The sequence below is a fragment of the Pleurodeles waltl genome, chromosome 2_1, assembly GCF_031143425.1.
Source record: "Pleurodeles waltl isolate 20211129_DDA chromosome 2_1, aPleWal1.hap1.20221129, whole genome shotgun sequence".
Taxonomy (NCBI): domain Eukaryota; kingdom Metazoa; phylum Chordata; class Amphibia; order Caudata; family Salamandridae; genus Pleurodeles; species Pleurodeles waltl.
The window spans coordinates 482,956,547-482,978,917 of record NC_090438.1 but is presented as its reverse complement, the minus strand read 5'-3'; the positions used below and the strand labels follow the sequence as shown (position 1 = coordinate 482,978,917).

The 22,371-nt window shown below is 41.8% G+C and overlaps 1 protein-coding gene across 3 annotated transcripts in view; it reads right to left on the bottom strand.

Annotated features, from left to right (window-relative positions):
• The window catches only part of LOC138265713 (mitochondrial fission factor-like), a 248,650-nt gene that overhangs the window by 9,017 nt on the left and 217,262 nt on the right, over positions 1–22,371 (bottom strand). For 2 of the 3 annotated variants that reach the window (XM_069213669.1, XM_069213689.1), the window contains 3 exons: positions 20,332–20,493; positions 18,648–18,722; positions 16,197–16,278 (listed from right to left, as the gene is read on the bottom strand). In XM_069213669.1, coding sequence (XP_069069770.1) covers positions 16,197–16,278; positions 18,648–18,722; positions 20,332–20,493 — 319 coding nt within the window. The remainder of the gene's footprint in view (positions 1–16,196; positions 16,279–18,647; positions 18,723–20,331; positions 20,494–22,371) is intronic. The other variant, XM_069213679.1, reaches the window with a different exon arrangement.

The following is a 22,371-nucleotide window of genomic DNA, read 5'->3' as shown; positions in this document are numbered from 1 at the left end:
ACATGGGGAGGTACATGCAAAAGACAGATCGCAGGAGGAAGATTGGGAGCTAGTGAGAAGACCAAGAGTGCCCATTATTTAAAGCTTGGGCATCTGCTTTTCTGATATATGCTAGTGTGTATTGTGATAAATATCCAGAAAAGGCAGTAACTGTTTATATTGGGATCATTAGAAGGGTGCAAATGGATGTTTGGGGCCTTTTTGGTTAAAATATAATGAGTAATTCAAAGCACAGCTTGCAACTAACCCAGAAAAACCTTGTGGGGAGGTGGACAAACAAACTGCGGGTACAGATGATTGCTGACCACTACATGGCCAGCAACAGCAGTGCATTCAGCCAGTTGAAAATAATGTACAATCCTTTTCTGGGATGTACCATGCCTATGTGGGTGGAGGGTAATTGGAAAGGCACAATTGCTTAACTAAGGAGCTTGTTGGGATTTCAACAGGGGCTTTTGTGGAAGCAACCCTTGCTAATATAAAGATGAGTGTTCAAAATGCGGGGGAAAGCACACCCTTACACAGTTCCAAACACAAATACCAGGCCCAGGACAAGGATATAAGGGAAGGGGATGGAGGCAGCAGCAACTTGGGGAAAGGGCTTTTACCCCAATTAATATACTAAATTTTATGAAGTGGCTGTGATTTTACTGAAATAGAGAGGTGTCATTGTGGCTGGAGCACAGTTTCAAGCAGGGTTTTAGATGGGTTATCAGGGACGGAAGGGGATAAGCTTTGCAGAAAATTTGAAGTTAGGTAAGAAGCAGCTGCAAATATTCTGGAACAAATTACATGAAGATGCTTTGGAAGGAAGGAAGGTTGATCTTTTTTACTATTGGCCGGTGAATGACTTGATGATTTCCCCAGCCCATTTGTGTGGGCAAAGGGATATTCTGTGAATTACTTCATAGAGAAGGAACACACCATTATTGAGCTGGCATCAGCTGATGTGGCTATGGCATTGGTGAGTACATGTGGTGTAGGGTCTAGCAAAATGTAAAATAAATTTGGCCTTTCACCTGGGGTTACAGTTCGAACGTGTACAGTTTGAAGAAAAGATCAGATTAATTAGTTTTTCTAGACATTACAATGAGGTGATGCTGTGGTCAGATGAAGATGAGTAACTTTGGCAGACAAATGTCTTTGGATGTAGCTGGGGCTGATGGTTTTGGTCTTTCTTGGAAGGGCAGCTGATAATCAGAGGTATGGCTGCTGAGACGATGTGAGGAAGGGAGGATCATTGCATTCCTGGAGTTCTTTCTACTGTTAATTATGCTGATTTTGTGGGGGTACTCACTGGATAACAAAAGAGTCACTTTCAATGTGGACATCAGGACAGTGGTGGTATTGATCAACAGACACAAAGCAAAAAGATTACAAAGATTTATACCGATTTTCTTGCAGCATAATATTGTTTATTGAGTTTGAGTGTGAAAATAATGTAGTTGATGCTTTATTTTGTTCACAGGGGCAGAGATTCCAAGGCTGGTGCCAATAGTAAATGCACGGAAGACAATGGTGCCTCAGGAGGCTTAGTATTGCAGTTACTTGATGAATCACTGGGTTTATTAACTAGAAGCATTTACAGGCAAGCTTGGCCTGAGTTTTTGGCAACAGGGGCAGCTAAGTGTATAAATACGGAAGTTGCTATAGTTCACAGGTGAGAGGAAGTGGTGCATTTTATCATGAACACATTAGAAAAGTGTTTATCACTTTTAAACATAGCAGCCAAATTGCCTAGCAAATACTTTTATTGCAAATATTTTTGGGGTTATTAACTTTTGGCTACTGAAATGGGAAATGTTTTTTGGAAAGTTGGGCAAAGGAGAGAGATGCTTCGAGAGAGAAGGCCTATAATGGCAGGTTTGTTGGAAGGATTGTTGGGTGTACTAGTTAACACATATTTTCCAACTGTGCATTTTGTGGCTATTTTTAGTGCACATGGGGTGTCTAAATTGGTAGGGGGAATGCAAGAGAAGCATTTACACATCAGAAGTGAGGTGAATGAATGGGGCACTGCAGGTATAGTTCTAGCAGTGGAATGTAGAAGAAAAAGGGAAAAGAATGGGAGTAACAATGTGCCAAGTAGGAGAGAAATATGTCTAGTGTAAACATTGGGCAACTTTCGAGGTTTGGGGGAGGAATGTGTAAATTTATGTTTTCCATTCACTGGATCTTATATTATCACCTATCAATTTCAATGGATCCCTAGACAACCTGACTAGTTTAAATTACCACCTGCCACCGTACATCAAGACCCTTAAACCTCTTATGATTACAGCCCATTACGCAACTTTATCTTCATATTACACTTTAGGGCTGATTTAGCCCATGGAGTTCTTTACTCAGTCAGGGTGGTAGTGGGCATTACATCCACCACCCTGATCGACAGACGTCCTTAATATTCTGAGTTCACTGCTGGTCCGGTGGTGATCTCATTCACAGGAGATGCAGCCATGGTGCGGAAAGTTTGGTGTGTATCAAACCTTTTTGTTTTTCAGAAACAAACTCCCAAAGTTGGAGTTTGTTGCTGAAAAATAAAAAGCTGATCGTCCCCATAACCTTAGTATTTTCTCCTAGGGTTTATTTTTAATTTCATTTTGTGACCACCAGGTTTTACTTGGCTGTGACAAAATGATAAAAGGACATCAGACCATCTGCTGTAATTGGGCAGGGCAGACTGATGCCCCTACTCTTAAGACCCATATAATATCATCCCATCAGAGTAAGTTTTATGATGACTGAGATAGCAGGAGCACTGCCATCCGAAAAAGTCCGCCTGGCTCAAAATAGTTTGTGAAAGAGTACTCATTCCACTAATCTCTAAATCAGGCTCTTTGTCTACTCTGTTACTGCCAAACAAAGTTACTCTGAAGTCCAAATCCGTACCCTGATTTAATGAGGAACTAAACTAATTGAAAAAGCTTCTAAAAGCACAAAGTTATTTTTGCAATAAAAGTATCTAGTAAAAGATAATGCCAAAAATACAACATTTCACTCCAATTCCCCCTCCAATCTGCTAGCCCAACTACAGCAGTGTTAATTGTGTTTCCCTGATATCTCACCTCATTGTTTTCAGAGTTCCCTCCTCCTACTGCTTGTCCCTCTGCTCTGTTCTTTTCTGATTCACTCTCTCCTGTCTGGCCTCTTGCCCACTGAATTAGATCTGGGTACAATCCACCCCCTAAAAAAAAAACAAATGTGACCACTTCACTTAAGCCATTTATTTTCTTAGTACACTCCTACCAGTGGCTGCCAAGATTTTAGAATAATTTGCTGCTTAACAGCTGAGCTATTCCTTGGAGGGTTAAACATCTTATATGATTCCCTATCTGGGTTTTGCTTGGCCGGGGCACTGCGTTATTAGTAGTAGGCACTATGGACTACACACGTCTTGCAGCTGACTCCAACAATGTCAATGTCATTGACTTGATACTCTTAGATCTCTCAGGGTTTTTGGCATTGTGGATGAGTCCATCTTCCTCCCATCCCTAAACAACTGCTGAATATTCAAAAGCATCCACAAATGGCTTGCTCCCTTTCTAAATCAGCATTCCCAGAGTCAAGCTAGGTCCTTAGAAACTCAGGCACAAAATACTTCAGGTGAGTTGTCCAAGAGACCTCATTCTATTCTCTGCCTATATTTTAACCACTATGCCTAACTTGTCTCCCACCTTATTAGATCCCCTGTATTCCATATTTTCCCACACAGATGACACCCAACTTATTTTCCATCTTAAAGTCATCCCTCAAGTTACCTTACTTGAACAAATAGCTTGTTAGACGTCAAAGGCTGGATGGTGAGGCAGTTGCTCAAAATCAACCCCAAAACAGAGGTTTTCAACTTCGGTGGTAACAGATCCCTCTTCAACCACATAGTTTGACCTACAAAAGTGGCTCTAATCCAGCACTTTCCAAAAATTGACAAAACCCCTGAATCACCATTGATTTTAAGCAAAAGAATGCTGTTATTTCCTCCTGCACCTTCCATCTTCGTAATTTTAGATGCATTTTTCACTGTCTATCCTTTGACAACAGTTGAATAGTCTGCATTGATTGGCTCTATACTAGAAAATTCTAATGTCATTTAATGAGGCATCCAGGCTACTTCCTGTGGCCTATTCCAAGTGATCCATGCACCAATTTCTTTATGGATTCTTATTGAAGCCAGTCTCTTTTACGGTACATCTTATTCACAAATCCATGAATTACAATGTTCTTTGTTTCTTTTCATAAACACTTGACCACACACATTCCGCAGTGAATTATCCACTCAGCCAGCTAGCGTTTCTACATACCATGTTTCTGCCATATCAAGACAGGTGGCTGAATCATCTCAGTGATGGCCCCTAAAATGTGGAACTGTTTCTCTCCAGCAATTTAGATGATTCCTTCTTACCTCAAATGTTGGTAGTTCCTGAACACCCACCCCCTCAGCCTTGCCTAGGATAGCCATTTCTTGACCATTAAATACCAAGGACCAAGAAAATCCCTTAGCAAAATATATTTAAGGTGGGCCCCCCTCCAAAACTTAATGGCAGTACATGGTGGTGCAGCAGGGTTAGGGCCCAGTGCAGGGGGTGGGATTACCATTTCAGGAGTACTTTGTTGCTGATAATCCACTCTAAAAGTGAAACTTATATACGAGCAGTTATATCATGCAAAACCCCAACTCCTCATAATTCTGATGTTGTGAGCCCGTCAAACCCCTGGGGCCCAACTGCACCTACTGCACTAATGATAGCTCCAGCCCAGAGTAGCAGACTGTGTCCCCTGCCTATTTCACCCTTTTCCCACAATGCATGGCCATCACTCTAATCTTGAAACAGTTTCTCTGTCCCTTTCAGAATAAAATGAGCTCTGGCATGTGGCCCACGCAGAAAGAGTGCCTTCACCTCTAATGCTAGGAAGAAAAGTGAATCTCCAACCCTCTTTTTCTAAACAAAGGCAGTCATAATTGTTATGCAGTGGGCCGCTTACTCATGGGTCCCATTAGCGTTGCCTTACGAAGTGGTGGTCTCCTCTGCCCCTTACTAAAAAAAAATGGTCTCGATCTTGCCCCATTCCCCACTCTGTTGTCTCTCTGAGGCCTAAGCTAATGTGTCTCCCCTGCTTCAATTTTCACTACTCTTGGCCCATTGTTCAGAGACCCACAGCAACACTGGCACAACAGTGGTGTACTGTGCCCTAAAATAAGCAAGAAACAATTGTAAAACAATCCTAATTGGGGTTTAGTTGACACCTCACAACCCGTCGCCCTAATGCCACTGCATCTGCAGCACAAATTATACCTACCACTCTGCCCAGGCTTTCGACTGGCCCATCACTTCTAGACATGAGGCCCAAAGCAAGTTGTCTTCGCTTTTCTGTAGAAAAAAGGGAGTAAATCCCACATCTCGCTGTCTGTTGCTTTGGACCTGTCCCCTGCGAAGCAATGGCAACCTGGGCCCTAATACTAACATGGAAAAAAGGTTTCTCACTCACCATTTTGCTAGTAACACGGACAAAATTGGGGTACACTGCCCCAGTGCCACTGCACCGCTGCACTAATGGTACGGATGGTCATTTAAAAAAAGGCTCAAACTTCCTCAGGGGATCTCCCTGAATGAGCTGTGTGTGTCCATTTGTAAAGGGAAAAATGTGTCCACACACAGCTCCCTTTCCTCTGGGCCATCTCCTTGAGGCTATCGATGGACAGAGAAATGAATAAGAAACAGGGGCCAGATGTAGGAAACAGTTTGCGACTCGCAAACGGCAAAAATTGCCGTTTGCGAGTCGCAAACCGGACTTTCCTATGCAGAAATGCATTTTGCGAGTCAGAACCGACTCGCAAAATGCATTTCCGACTCGCAAATAGGAAGGGGTGTTCCCTTCCTATTTGCGACTCGCAGTGGGATGCAATTCCATTTGCGACCACGTACGCGGTCGCAAATGGTGTCGCAGTTGCAATCCACTTGAAGTGGATGGTAACCCACTCGCAAATTGGAAGGGGTCCCCATGGGACCCCTTCCCCTTTGTGAATGGACCCCAAAATATTTTTTCAGGGCAGGTAGTGGTCCAAGGGACCACTACCTGCCCTGAAAAAATGCAGAAAAAAAAGGTTTCGGATTTTTTTTAAGTGCAGCTCGTTTTCCTTTAAGGAAAACGGGCTACACTTAAAAAAAAAAAAACTGCTTTATTGACAAGCAGTCACGGACATGGAGGTCTGCTGACTACAGCAGGCCTCCATGTTAGTGAGTGCCCATAGTCGCTATGGGGCCGCAATTTGCGACCCACCTCATTAATATTAATGAGGTGGGTCTTTGCGACCCCATAGCGACTCGCAGACGGTGTCTGAGACACCGTTCTGCATATGGTTTTGCGACTCGGAAATTGCGAGTCGCTCGGAGTCGCAATTTCCGAGTCGCAAAACCAAGTTTTGCTACATCTGGCCCCAGGTCCTTTCACCAGGTTACCTGCAATTTGAAAAAAATGCAAATGCTGGCCATTGGTTAATCACCAAATGTAAAGACTGTTTGAAACAGGGTACAGGCTTTAATTTTATAAAGTCACTATTCTTTTTGAGAGGTAATGTACGGGTGTGAAGTCTTGGAAAGCTTCCTTTTAATTGACTTATAAAAATGTTTGCAGTAGGGACAGTGTAATTACCTCTTTCCCTAATGTGTTATTTGAAAGAACTAGTTTTATCCTAAACGCTAAATCATTTTGTCCCAGGAACACTGGAACTATGCAATTTTGTGGCTTGCAACATTTTCCACATAAATATGGATTTGCTGCATTTGCCACATAATCCACTACCTGCTGCATATTCTACAGATTTTAATAAATAAAAAATTCTGGCCGAAACGTATCAAAAGTTACTAAAAAGGCAAAAACACATGTTGCCAAGCAGTGGACGGACCTTAGCAAAGGCTGACTGTCACCTTTCTGTTGCTTATTGCTGAATTTGGGTGTTAAACTGCCACTAATGAGGTGAAGCATTTGCCCACACAGTGTAGCATGTGCAAAACTACAAAATAATGATGACACTATTACAAGAAAGTGCTGCATTAAGCTGCACATTTTGGCTTTTTCCCCACATAATTTAGTCAACCCTGTCACATAATTCTGTCTATCCCGCTGCATAATTCAAACAGCCTTGCTCATACACTTTATAATACAATTATTAAATAATGATGCATATTGATAGGCTGATGCCTAATGGCAAATCTTAGTAATTAGAGTAAATAAGTAGAGACAGTCCATCAAAGGACAAATTACATGAACAGCGTTATAAATTCAGACACCAGAAATTATAGCATAGCTGCAAACAAGTTGCCTGCTTCCGTAACTAAGGGAATGAGTTTGTTAAAGCACCCTTCTGATTTGATATGAGTATTAAACTGTTTCAAGATTATCACACCAGTGGTGTCCTGGTAAACATTACACTTTCATGGAATTATTAATAAATGTGAAAGAAACTAATTCAGTATAAATCTTTGCCCTTTGGGTAAAATGTGACTCAAGGGATATTTATTAAGCCATAAGGGAACAGCTGAAGTAACGTGGGCATACAGATTCGGTAAGGCCACTTTCTTTTTCATTAGAAACATGAATGCAAATCTGGAGAAGGTGACAGGTGAGGTAGGGGTTCTTCTGAAAAAATGGGGTAATCTGCCACTTATTCTATATGGGCGTGTTAACTTGGTAAAGATGTCCATCCTGCCAAAAATTACCTTTGTATTTGATAGCATCCCCCTACATTTTGATAAAAAAATTATTTTAAATCTGCAAGGGAAGATAACCTCATTTATCTGGGCCAGTAAAGGCATTCACCTTTCTTAGAAAAAACTGAGGAGGAGGGTTGGTGTTGAAGAATTGGCCCTTCCTTACCTGCAGCTTTACTGTTGGGCCTGCCAGTTAAAGAATAGCAGAATGTTGTTAATGACCTCAGATAATTCGGTACTGGGGGCCATGTGCAGAGCAATGCTGGCGAGTCTATCCGTAGACGGTTTCTCCTACAAATTTGGGGTGCCTAAATTCTTCAAGAAAGTCAGGTTGAAGTACTTACAGGCAGCTGCCATGACTTAGTAAGAGATGAGATCCCTCCTAGGCATTGGATATTACAATAAGTTAGCTCCCATCTGGGACTCACCTGGGACCCCGGAGTGTTTAGTGGACAGTTTAGCTTTGCCTTTTAAGTAAAGTGGAGTTAATAGAAGGAGTCAGCTAGTCAATGAGGGCCAAAGGTTAACATGAGAGTGTTGGAGCTATAGGACGGAAGGGACTATGGGGGTTATTACAACTTTGGAGGAGGTGTTAATCCGTCCCAAAAGTGACGGTAAAGTGACGGATATACCACCGGCCGTATTACGAGTTCCATAGGATATAATGTACTCGTAATACGGCTAGTGGTATATCCGTCACTTTACCGTCACTTTTGGGACGGATTAACACCTCCTCCAAAGTTGTAATAACCCCCTATGTCTAGATTCAATATTTTCCAGGTTAATGGATGACTTAAGAGCCAAGGGGGTCTGGGCCCTGAATCAACTCAAATGGAGCTAGATCTAGCAGACATTTGGGCCATAAAGAAGGAAGCAGCACGATGGTACCAGTAACTTTTAGCAGCAGTGGAGAACTCGATGCAACCAATGTATTCCGGATGGAGTGGATTCCTAACGGATGAGGAGCTGGAGCAGTTATGGCAGGTATCCTTTGCTACATTACATTCAGTGGTTAAATCTGCTGCCCTAGGGAAAAAATTATTTTTTTACCCTCCATAGAGGGCTATTGTACCCCCCTAAAATTGGCAAAGATAAGAGGAAGTGCAACCTCCAAATGTAAGCAGTGTGGCAGCTGCGAGGTGGACAAAGTCCACATGTTCGCTTCCTACCCGAAACTAGAGGGATTTTGGTCTGCGGTGGGTAAGACAATATAAGACTCCTTGGACTTTATAATTGAGGTGAGCCCCGCTTAATTATGTTTGGGATTTTGTTGCAGAAGATTGGTTGCGCCCCTCCCAAGTTGCACCATTGAGACCTGCCGTTTTACTTCATATTACTGGCAAGGAGAGAAATTTGTAGAAGCTGGGGTCAATCCTCCGCTCCAAGTTGGCATGCATGGAAAAGATCTGTACTCTTCTTCAGAGAAGTAGATGAGAGAGAAGTGAAGACAAGTGGGAAAGGGTTCCGGGACCTCTTAAAGTTTTGATGTGCTCAAGGTCCAATGATAAGTCGCCTCTGATTGGCTGGCTGGGAATCCATTCAACCCCATGACCTAGAGGACCGTGTCCGTCATGAGCCCACGAGGTTGTTGTTTTTCTAGTTGGTGCTTTTGGTGACATCATTATGAGGACTAAAGAAAAAAAAAAATAGAAACATGGATACAATGTTTATAGATATGGAAATATTGTTTTATATATATATATATACTAGGTAGTTATAGTTAGGACCTAGTTTCTGTAGAAAAAGCAGCATTTTCTTTGCCTGTATCTTTGACGCCGCTTCACAAATGTTCTCAAATAAATTGACAGCCTTGTCAGCTGTGGCCTGGAAAATTCAGGGTGATCCGTCAAGCAAGGATAAGTAGGGAAGGGGGTGTTTAAAAAAAGGAGCATTACCCAGGTTAATTCCCATAGGGATTTTGAACAGCGATAGCACCCGAATCACTGGGGGGAATTACACCAAATTTAGCACAAAGGTAGCTTTTGGTCTCGAAAACCCCCTTTTTGTTATTTGGTGTAAATCGGGTAAGTAGTTATTGGGAAATTAAAGAAAATCCAAATTTGTATATATAGGGACACGAAGGCTTTGCAAACCCCCAATCTCTGGATCTGCCCAAAAAAAAAAAAAAAACAAGTGTGGGTTCCTGCGCTTGATAAAGTTGAAGCCCCTGGGTGAACCAAGTCCCAGGGGCTTTGCCATTTTAATGCGGGGAGGCCGCCCGGCTCCCCCGCTGCCCTGGGAACGACCACCTCTCTGGGGCATTAATCAAAATTAATCTGGGGGCCGCCTAGCCCCCTTCCATATCCCCAGGACTGCCACCTACCCCCCCCCAAAAGGATGCCACCTGCCCCCCCACAGCCCTGGGAACCGCTACCTTCCCAGGGCACTAATGAAAACTAATGCAGTGGGGCTGCCCTGCTCCCTCAGAGCCCTGGGTACCACCATCTCCCGGGGACTAAGTTAAAAAGAGATATGGGGTCCGTCTCAGGCCCGTAGGCTCTGGGGACCACCACCACCTGTTGATGTTGGAGGGGGGCCACGTGGTCCCCTTTTGAGGAGCTAATAAAGGCCCTGGAGAACACCACCCCCAGGGCGGCTCCTGCTATATCCCAGGGTGCCTAACCCTGGGGCATAGATGTTTGCTGTAACTTGGTGGGAGCTTTGACAGCTTCCACCAATTCACAGCAAACACTCCACTAGGATGAAGTGAGAGCCATCAAACAGCTCTCACTTCATGCTAGCGTAGGTTTCATCTGTTTCCCTGGCCGCAGAGATGTGGTCAGGGAAACAGAGGAAATATTGCTCTCACAGAGAGGGAGCTGCTTTAGCAGCTTCCTCTCTGTGACAGCAATGTTGGCTCCCACAGGATGTGGGGAGCCAGCTGGGACTATAATAAATAAATATTTTAAACCTAATAGTTAGGCTTTACTAATGGGCAACAGCCTACTCCAAAGTCTCATTCAGATAAAGCAGAGACATTTATTATCCAGACTGCTGAGATGTTAAGGAACATATATGGTGACACCAGTAGGCTGAAATGTCTCTGTATCAGTGCCACTACTGCTTTACGTACCATAACCAGTGACAGGGACAGGGGAGAGCACACTTGGTGCACCCCTCTGGGTCCGGGACCATACTCATGGCAAAGGTCGTGTCTAGGCCTTTGCACACATGCCAAGATGCTGAGGCTAAAAATCAGGATACCAGATACTTGCATTTGGGCAATCATGACCTGGGACATAACTGAACACCATTCAGGGGACAGTCCAACAGAGATAACTAAAATTTTGACAATAATGTCAAACTGAGAGATAATTCACAGCTATGCTAATTCACACATATGTCTTGAAGATGTTGTACATTATCTACTTGCACCATCTGATCACCTATTTCCACATATCCAATAACTACAATGACGGACTGGATTGTGCTCATCAATGTTTATTAAGAAGGGTGCTATAAGTCATCTTTTGGGATTTTTGACAAAAGTCCGACTGTACAATTTCCTAAAAAGTTATAGCTGTCTTGATACTCCCCAAGATAGAGAATCAGCTCCTCTTTGGATCATTCTACAACAATGTGTATAAGATGGAAAAGACGGAGAGTCTATCTGGAGAGGTTTGACTAAGGAGTGACAGTGGCCCTCTTCAAAACATTTAAAAGCCATACTTAGAAGTAGCCATTCAAATACGCTGCTCCTAAAGATGAACAGTGGAGAATGATTTGAAAGTAACAGCAAGTTTTTCATTATGTAATTGTAATTGTTTATTGCCATCTTAGACCTGGTTTAGTAGCTTGTGAGTCAGTGATAGGAGAAGTAATGTTTGCTTGAATGGAAGGACCATTCTTTCAGTAAACGTGACGAAATCCATCTAAGTGTTTGCTCTATCTTTACCCTCTGACATGCCGCAGCCTTCTGGATAGCCTTAGCCACATATTCTAGGGGTGTGCTGGAGCCAGCAGGGACACAACTCTGCCCAGAAAGAACCTAATTTGAGCTGAAGAAAACAGGACTTCCCTACTTGTTACAAAAATGGCAGGCACTGACAATTGTTCAGTCTGAATTCTCATCTATTGTTTTTTTTGCAAACTGTCTCACTCTAGATTTAGAGCAACCATGTGCATGTAGTCTTTGTCCTGCTCCACCTAAACAGTCCATCTCAAAATTCCAGACCGCATCCTGTTTCAGTGGCAACACACGCACCCCCAACTGTCTTGATCCTTGTTGAGCCTCACTAGTGAGGTGCAGTTTGCAAATAATGGCAAATTGAGCATGGGATCCATGTCTGGGTATACCCATTGCACTTAAGGTGCCACTTTAAAACATGTATTCGAGTGATCTACATATTTTTGTACGTACTCAGCTTGTCTTCAAACTTCAAAACATGACTCTCCACTTGCCACTTCAAACGGCTCCTACCAAAGCACAAGATGAGTGTTAGGGTGCACAGGACCCAGCACGAACATGTATGTGTCCAGAGAGAGACTGGCTAGAGCTGAAGAAAAAAATAATTTCCTACATATTGCACTAAGTAATTGCCAACTGTCTGCCTGCCTGTCTGCAAGAGTTGTCTCCAGCTTTGTCTTGAACCTCTCCCAGTTTCCTTCATCGGCAGCCACAGTCATATTGGACCTGTCCCCTGAAAGAATATGCCTGCTGAAGATATGTGGTACTAAAAGCCTGATAGCTGTGGAGCTGATAAAAGCAAGCTTGCAGAAACTACCCTGCCTGTGGGAACTTGCTCTAAATAGACCAGTCAATGAGAAGGCTGAGAAAAGTCTGTGCCCAAAGGAAGGTACTCACGATGGTCTTGATTCAGTAGAACTATTACAGAACTATTACAGAAGAAACCTAAACTTGTACAGCTGATTTTTGAACTTATCTTTAAATCTGTGGCTATTTTAGCTGTGGAGAATCTCCATGTATAGCCAACATTTAAGCCCAACCTTCCAGGTTATTATTAAGCTACAAGGGAAAACAGATCCAGCTGGAAACATCTTCATAGTTTTGTCTGGAGCTCAGAGTCTTAGAAATACCCGCACCCAGCCCACCGTAACCACATTCTCCTCATAAATTACTTGCTGTTCTATACTGCCCCACTGGAGGTCTAGCTCATTTAACCTCCTTTGAGTTTGAGATTCAGTGACCACAACAACACCTTTGTATTTGCGTTTCCTGGCAAACTTGATGGTTAATAATCAACTGTTCAACTTCTTTGAGCCAGTGCTCCATTGGTACATCCTGTATATCTGAACCAAATCACCTTGAACTTGATAAAACTTCAAAGGTGGAGACAATATGGTTTCACTTGCTCAAATGAATTTGAGCTCTACTTCGAGTTGAACTTGACTTTTAGGTACTTTGAAATAATAATGGTCCAATTTTTTTTACTGAAAATGTTTGATAATTTTACATCCACTCACATACATTTCAGCCAGTTTTCCAGAATATGTAAATTCAGTTATTTTATTGAATTTTTTTTTTTGCCTAACTTGGTTAACCTTTAAATTTTTTTTTATCTTTTCTGAATTTTTTATTTAACTTAACATTCTACACACACTTTTTCTAAGGAATGTCTTGCTGCTTGAACCAAGCTACGAAGGCTCAGCTAATGATTTCTTCTAGAAACTAGGTTAACATTTTTGGTCATATTGTTTCAGTCTTCTGGGTCTTAGTCACAGCTCAAATCTGTCATCTCTTCCCTATATTCCAAATTTCTTACTCCATACTGTCACCATGCAGTTCTACGTATCCTGAGACACAACTGTAGAAACTATCCCTTTTGGAACATGGGTTGTTCGCAAACCACTAACAGCATAAAGCACTCTATTATTTCTCAAGTATGTGATTTCAGTGATCTCTTAAATGGATTTTGCATAGCCTCTTTATTTCCTCCAAGCTTGCTTTGCCATATAACCATTTTCCTTTATGTCTCTGTTTTGCAAAGAGTCTCAATCTGTGTACAATCAGAGGAAATTTTGAAAATCCATAACAAAACCCGAAACAGATCACTGAGAAAGAGGATAATCATATTCAGATAGGTACAAGACATTTTTGGTATAATTTAGGAATGACTAATCAATTGCAACTATATTGTGCAATTACAGTTAATGTGGGATCAGCAAATTTTATTGCTACCTTTAACGTCACAGTAATCATCCACATGTGACAATCTTTGCATTTTGTTATTTGAAATAGTAGTAGATTAATTGTAAAGTTGTGCATTGAAAGCCTATATTAATGTGTGTTCACTTTAGAATAGAGAACTAAAGTGGGGTGGTATAGCCCTAAAACTTCATGTATAATCAGTTAAGCCAATTCTATGTGTTTCTTTATGATATTAAGTTATAGTTTGCACTACAATGACAATGACTTTCAGAAAAGTAATGTTTTAAATGTTGCATGCAAGCGTTGAAGAACGCAGCTCTATGATATAGTTAAAGCAAATGTATTAACAGAGTTATTTAGTTTTAGATGTACTGTAACACAAACACTGACAAAGCCTATTAATGTTGAATTTATAATTGGAATGTTGTATTTGCCTTTTGATATAAATGAATGTGCCATTTTTATTCACTTTGCTTAGCCTAATTGAGGCCTGCAAGGCCCTGTTTTCTGACTGTGTAGAAAAAGGTTCAATCATTCTTGCAAATGTGTCATTCTTTTCAGACTTCGTTCCCATGAAATGCTAGCTTGATAATATATGTCCTTTTGCTCTACACATAGTGAGCCTGAGAAATTAACCTTGAGCCCAGTACATTCAGAAAATGTGGAAGCAAAATGTCTACATTTGTTTAAACCCAAACGGATAAAATAAGATGGATACCTTTCTCATGTCGGTAGTGGGAATCTTCACTGATGTTGCAGTTAAATGTTGCATGTTGAATTTTCATTGGGCAATTACACCTTCTGAATCATGAGGGGTGATGTATGAGCAAATGATCTTGCACTATTACATGCACTATAACATACCAACTTTGTTCAGTCTGTTCCTTTCGATCCTTTGGGCTGGATCCCCTTAGACTCTGAGAAATGCGGACCTCTCTACCCTTACTTTTCAGTTTACAATACTTTGCTCAGACTTATACATTTTTTACCTGACCCCAACAAGAAGACTCTCGACCGAGCTTTTGACTTTCTGATGCCTTCTCTTTTTACTTACTTTTTTCCAAACTTTGTTAGTCACCTTTTGCCCCAGATGTCACTTTCCACATTTTGTTGGGCGTTTTACTTGTTACTTCTTGTTCACATGTTTTAGCCCAGCACATGTTAACTTCTGACTTGCTAATCTGTAGTTTTCCCTTGCTATAGCTAGCTAAGCTTAGAGGACTTTTAAACTGCCTTACTGCTTATAGGAACTGAACAGCGCTTGTTTTCCGAATATCATATTATTCTTCTAATGTTTTATATTGCTTTTCTTGAAAGCTTAGTTCTTTTGATGTTAGTTTGTTTGAATGTTCCATCCCCTTGGTCAACCTATGGTGATTTTGTACCTTTATAACTTTGTTTTGAGCATTGTATACATGACTTTGAGTTTGTAAATAAGACCCTTTAACTCTATTTCAGGCTGGATTGCTCCTTGTGTGGCCAAATTAGTCGTACTGTCATTTTAAATTGTGATGTTGAAGGGATCCTAATTTAACTATTTCTCCAGCCCTTCAGGGGTGAAAAAATGTATTGACCTTGTTGTAAAGCATAACCCTGAGAAAAATATGCTTTAACAAGATCAATCAAAGGGTGAAATGTACACAGTTTTCAACCTACTGTAAGCCCTGTGATTTGCTAACTCAAGGCGTTTACAATGGTAAAACACTTTTTCTAATGTACCAACCCCATTTAGCAATTTGGAAAAAAGCATTTTGAGTTACTAAATTGGTTTAGAATAAGTTATCAATGTGCATTTTGGAAGGGGTGAGCTTGGGGTGATCGTTCTAAGTTTCAAAGTGGTACGGTGTACATCAATGGTTCGCAGCCATACTTTCAGCTACAAACCATTGGCCAGTTATTGATGCCCTAGTTGGTGAGACAACTGATTCGCAAAGTAGAAGACAGTTTTCCAGGGGACCACTGCCGGCCCTCACTGACGTTTTTCAACTCAGAAAACCTTTTTTGTGTCCTTTAAGAAACTCTGGCTACTTTTAAATAAATCAGTTTTGAAATACTTTCACAGAGATGGTGGTTTGCTGTTCCAGACTACCAGTCCTCTGAAGGTTGCCAATGGGAGGGAGTTGCAATTTGCGACATGCTTAATGAATACATTAGGAAGGTAGTTTTGTGACACCCTCTGATTTCTTATTTTGTAAAGTGACCTATTAATACACAGGTCAGTTCCCAAAATAAATTCCTGGCCATAGTGAAATTACTATTCAATCTGCAGTCTTTTTTTGCAGCCAATAAAATAGGACAAATGGTCCCAAGAATTTAAATTAATTTTTACTAGTTTGTGGTTTTATTTATTTAATTGGGTATAGACAAGGTAAATCATGTACCTGGTTCCTCATTGCTACAATCTCCATCAAACCAAGATCTTCAACAGGTCTACTCGATGCATTAGTGCCAGTGTCCTGGGGACTAAAGAAACACAACTCTTATCAGTGCACTGTTCTGCATCAAATGTGCACATCTTTATGGATCAAATACATGCTCAAGTGCATTTATCCTATAATGTTCCACCTGTGGATACAAAAAGTAGAATCAAGACAAATTGGTTGCAGCAGTCCATTGAGCACATATAGAAATATAACCTTTGCCAGGACAAACACCTTAATTACCAGTCCAGTGGGAAGCCCTGCATAGAGAGCGTCACGCGTTTTACAATCAAGCTAAGTTACATGAGTGCATGGAGCAGACTTAGAAAAGATGACCTTTGGCTAGACAGAGACCTGAACTACCAGTGCAATGGAAATTCCTGTTCAAACAATAAACACTTTCCAAGTAAGGCAAGTCACAGTTCTGCATGGAACAGACTTACATTCACTTACAAAACACACATTACACAGCAGCAGTTTGCAGCCCTCACATTGCCAACTCTAGCATCCTCTGGATCATCGTCGTTGTTCCATTTCACATTATTTTTTCACTTATATGTTACTCGTCAGATGAGCAACCATGGGCAAATAGACAGAAATCCTCAGATGCACAGCTGCTACTCTCCAACGGCGTTTCACAACCAACATGCCATTCTTTCAAACAGGTACAACATACGCACACACTCTTCCATGCTTACAGAGAATTGCAGGGAGACCTCCTGTCGTGCACTTGGCAGTTCAACGTAAATGGCTGGAAATACTGAGCGACCAACTTACAGACAAGGAATGGGAGGACATACACGAAGGGGTGAAGGGGACATCCACCAGCACAAGATTTAAATTAATCGAATATAATGTAGTTTATCAGGTGTGCCTCTCTCTGAACATGTTGCAAGTTACTTATCCTGGGAGGCCGTCTTCATGCATGCGCTGTCATGCAGCAGAGGCTGACTTTCTACACATGTTTTGGGGGTGCCCCGTTCTAGATACGTATGGGCAGGCCATGGCCACTAGACTGGAGCTTCAGGATGGCCCGTCACAAGAGTTGTTAAACAGTGCTTGCTTGGTATGATTCTGGCGCGAGAGAAAAAAAACCTTAGTAGAAAATTTATAATGCTGGGGCTGGTGCTTCCTAAACGTAGGGTAGCAATCGATTGGCTTTGATCGGGCACACCCTCTGTGGCTGACTGGATGAGAGACACAGTAGAATGGGTGGTGGAGGAAGATAGTCACATGCAGAAATCTCATAGAGACAATAAGTTCACAGATGATCTACAGGCATGGGCCGTGATGCTCACGGAGTTACTGGAGCTGACTAATGCTAGACTGCCGTGAGGACTACTTGGCTCTATATGTGAAAGTCATGGCTGTGAACCATGGAATGACTGCTGGGATGTGAGTGTGTGGAGAAGAGGGGTGGGGACCGATAAAGGTGAGTGAATCCTTGGCACCATGAGGTAGTGGCATTGGCTGCTTGACCCTGCATTCTCGTCAGCTCCTTCTTTTCTGTCAGCCTTGGTGGATAACATGTACATTGTCCCATGCTACCACGTTATGGTAAAGCATGAGTGGGGATATGTTAATATGCATTGAATAATGTTTTAAAATTGTAATCCAGAGTATAACAAATGTCAATCAAAATGTATACCAAAAAAAAAAAACATAAGCACTCAAAACTCCATGCTCTTTGAAGGGCAGGATACCTTTCTTTGCCAAGAAACCCGGATCCATTAATGAAAGTTGCTTTGTAACAGAAGTGTGGAACAATAATGATTTCCTATGGGAGCAACCTAGCATACTAAAAACGCTATTCATTGAGGCGGCAGTCTGAGATAGAACTTTTAGGTATCTTTATCCAATTAACTGGACCACTGAGTTGGTTGATAGTAAAGGCAAGTATTATTATTAATATTATTGTTACTACTACTATTAGTTGCTGTATTAGTAGTAATAATGTATTAGTAGTAGTAGTGGTATAGTAGTAGCAGTAGTAGAATTATGATGAACATCACTTGCAAAACTTGTAACAGGAATTTTTTAAATGTAAAATGCCCTCCTGGCCATGATGAAAAAGTGTACTCACTGAAGAGGCACACTCCTATATGCAAAACTACTTACATCTGAGAAAGAGGTAAGACTTAACAAGGTATAACATTAAAGACCATCTTTACACTAATTTTGCAAGACCTTAAAGCGGAATCCCTATGCTACATGAACCAAGCTTGGCTTGAATGCATTTTGTTTTGGAATACATTTTTGCGCGCGCCGTTCATCCCGGTAGCAGAGGCGCAGGGGGTAATCAGGAAGCTGCGGGATAGCTCCGGACACAAATTGAGAAACAGCTCACTATTTCATATTCGATTACCTCGAATTTTAGAAATGTGACCTTGAAAATTAGAAAACCGAAGCTACCTGGGTAACAAGAGAGGAGGTGACTTTTCCGAAGTTTCCAGTCTGCAGACTCCAATTTCCTCTGTGGAAGGCGAACTACAACACAGAAAGCAGAAGTAAATTGACCATGAACCTGCCAAAGTGCTGCAAAGAGGCACAATGTTGTAATACAGCGTCACCCTGCAAACACACTGTCGAAAATATAAAATAGAAAACATTATGTACAATACAAATAAGGAACCAAATAAAGATGTGCTCTTCTATGCAGGGCTGTGATGATCATATCGAGTAACTCAGGGTAAGGCTATGTGAGCATGTAAGGACTGGCACTTGGATGTGAAACTTGGTGTGCATGTCAGAAATGGCACCATCATGCAGTGTTGTGTAAACATGTTAGATTTGACCCTTAGATAGAAAGCTGCGTCATCATGCCAGTTCGGCCACTTGGTTGGTGGCAAGACTTTATCAGCATGCAAAGAGCATATATGCCATAGCTCTTGGATGTAAGACTGTGTGAGCATGTCTGTCATGGTCTTTGGATTCAAAACTATGCAAGTATGTCTGACATGGCTAGACTGTGTGAGCTTATCTACCATGTAAACTAACGAGCATGTCTGGCATGGACTTTGGATGCAAGACTGTGTGAGTACTTCTGACATGGCTCTTGAATGCAAGTCTGTGTGAGCAGGTCTGCCATGCCTCTTGGATGCAAGACTGTGCAAGAATGTCTGCCATTGCTCATGGTTGCATGACTGTGCAAGCATGTTTGCCATGGCTCCTGGATGCACAACTGGGCGAACATGTCTGCCTTGGTTCTTGGATGCAAGACTGTGAGAGCATGCCTGCTATGCAAGACTGTCGAGCACGTCTGCCATCCCCCTTGAATGCAAGACTGTGCAAACATGTAGGTCATGGCTCTTGGATGCATGTCTGTGCAAGCATGTCTGTCACAGCTCTTGGATGCAAGACTGTGCAAGCATGTCTGTCACGGCTCTTCAATTCAAGACTGTGTGAGCATGTCTGTCACAGCTCCTGGATGGAAGATTGGCCGAGCATGTCTGTCATGGCTCTTGGATGCAAGCCTATGTGAGAATGTTTGCCAAAGTTCTTGGATGCAAGACAATGCACGCATGTCTGCGTTGGCTCTTGGATGCAATTCTGTGTGAGCATTCCAGAACATTGAGGAGTGCAGGCAGTTATCGAGGACAACACTGGTGAAAACGATGCTACAAGAAAACACGGGGAACTTCATACTATGTGCAGAAGGAGAGGAGATGATATGGTGGATCGCTGAAAAAGGCTCTGCAAGCAATACCTCTTCTGGAGCAAATTATGAAATAATCCGAAAACAACAAATGTTTTAAACAAGAGAGCTACAGAAGACATCTATGCACAAGCCCCATGCCCAGCCATCCACATTCGATCCTTCAGAAGAATAACAACAAACAAAACAAATTGCAGTGTGCAAACATTTCCAAAAAGCAAATAAATCTAAAGTTACCCAGGATTCTTTTTTAACTCTGGCAGAAAAGGAGCTACTCAGCTACTCAGTAAAGCCCAATAGAAAATAGGGTATGTTTTCCAACCCCAGTAATCTAAAATCCCAGGTCCTGTCAACATGTGGTGTCGAAGAGTCCAGTTCATGCAGTCCCCCCAGCTACAATCAATAAAGAGGATGCTCGCACAAGGGCATACAGAAGGTCACCTCGGTCTCGCTGGAAAGTGGAAGGAGTTTTTCAGTCGGCTGAAGAGCAGGATACCCAAGCAACGCAGCGTCCTGCAAACATTTGGCAATGAGTACATCCTCCCGTCCTCCTCACGGGGAGGGAAAGGAAGGGCAAGCCGTGGGCTGGAGCACATCTCTTGCCTGCATCATGCAAACAGAAACATGGCTATTACTCCAACATCTTGCACCAATTTCAGTCATATTTCCCTGATTGATGAATCTATATGTTCTTTCCACTGGAGAGCTTCATTAAAAAACCGTGGACTTGGTAGTCCTTAGGCTGTTTGACGAAGTGTTTATTATGTCTCCTCCTGGCAGTTTTTGTTTTTCATTTTGCCTTTCAAATACAATATTTTACCATTGCCTTTCTCTTCGAAGTCTTATGTCCCTATTTGAAGAATTTATGGTTAATGAAGAGCAAAGAAGGTCTCACAAATTTGTAAGTGTGTGAGTTTCCGTGTGCCGGTAAACCTTATTAGGTAGCCCATGTGAAAGTACATCCGGCATGAAGATAAACACCATGGCAGCACCAACAGAACTTGCTATCCTGATGGAGCTCTTTTCTCTTAGCTTTCCAGTCAACAATAATGTAAAGGCTTCCCTTCCTAAACAATACTGGTGCTGAATGTGTAGGTGTGCTGGAGTCACATGAGCAACAAAGAGTTGGGGCAATGACTTGGCTGTGTTCATCTAAATCTGTCTTTGACAATTTGGTTGCACCTTTCTCTGCCCAGACTCCTTCCTTACCCAATCAGCATTGCTTTTGCATTACATCTTTATGAACTTTTTGGGCAGCCGCATCTAGTAGAGAACCTGCTTTCTGCCTCTTGCTATAACTGTGAGAATCAGTTGGTGCAGACCTTATAGTGGCTCCTCCCATACACAGGAACAACACTGTTGTTCAATCTTGTCACACTCCAAGGAGTACAAGTTGCTGGTTTGGATGTGCCGGTTACACACGGTCAGGGTACTTGCAATTGCTTAGCCCAAGAGGAATGGTCACCTTTAATTTTGAGACACATATATAATATTCGAAAGTTAGTTGCTACATTTCTGGCTAAGCTAGTTTAGGATCTCCTGGGTCATTGCTTTTCTGATACCAAACAATACTCCATGCAGCTATGTCGAATGATTAGGTGACCTATTCACACTCTTTACTCTTGGGGTTGCAGGTAACACTGGTGGCAAACGTATATTTCAGGGGCTGGCATGTCAGTTCTAGACTGCTTTCAGCTATACCTGGAATGGTCTAAAAATTTGTAGCTCCCCTGTTTTTGGCAAGAAAAAAAGATCTTTGCTCAGAGCTTCCTGATCCAACTACTCTATATCCACATACAAAATAGCACACTTTAGTTATATGCATATTTTACTAAATCTCTTGATTACATACAATTCAGTCTTGCATCGTTTTTAACCGTGTGCAATAGAAAATGAGTGCAATCATGTTTTGGGCATGTGAGTCTTGAAGAGATATTTGCTAGATCTGACTCCAGATGTGAGTGGCTGAATTTTTAATTTAGAGCATGACATATTCAATCCAACTCCTTAGTTCTTGTGGAATTTGAATAGTTGACTGGTGGTAGCGTGATTTGGTTCAACGTGATTAGTAACTAGACAGAGACGATCTGATGATAGATTCCGGTGGTGTGATGGATGCTGCACACGCCTGACCATTCTCAATTATTTGCTATAAAAATCACCTTTCTTATGGGAAGTGAGAGATCCTTATTTAAGACGAAAATACCAATAGTCTGCTACTTTACACTTTTAGGCCACTAACAATGCAGATGGAGTGTGATCACTAATAACATGTATCACGTCAATCTCACCCTGATGGATTACATCTTTGCTTTTCATCAACTCAAACTTTTAAACTTCAGCAAAGAGTTGTAGGTGAAAATTATATGGAATTATTACTGGCTTTGGTACAATTTCTTGGAATTCTGATTGTACAGGGCATAATATAAGCAAATCAATTCAAATAGGTCTAATGTACAACTGAAAATGCAAGCCAGACCT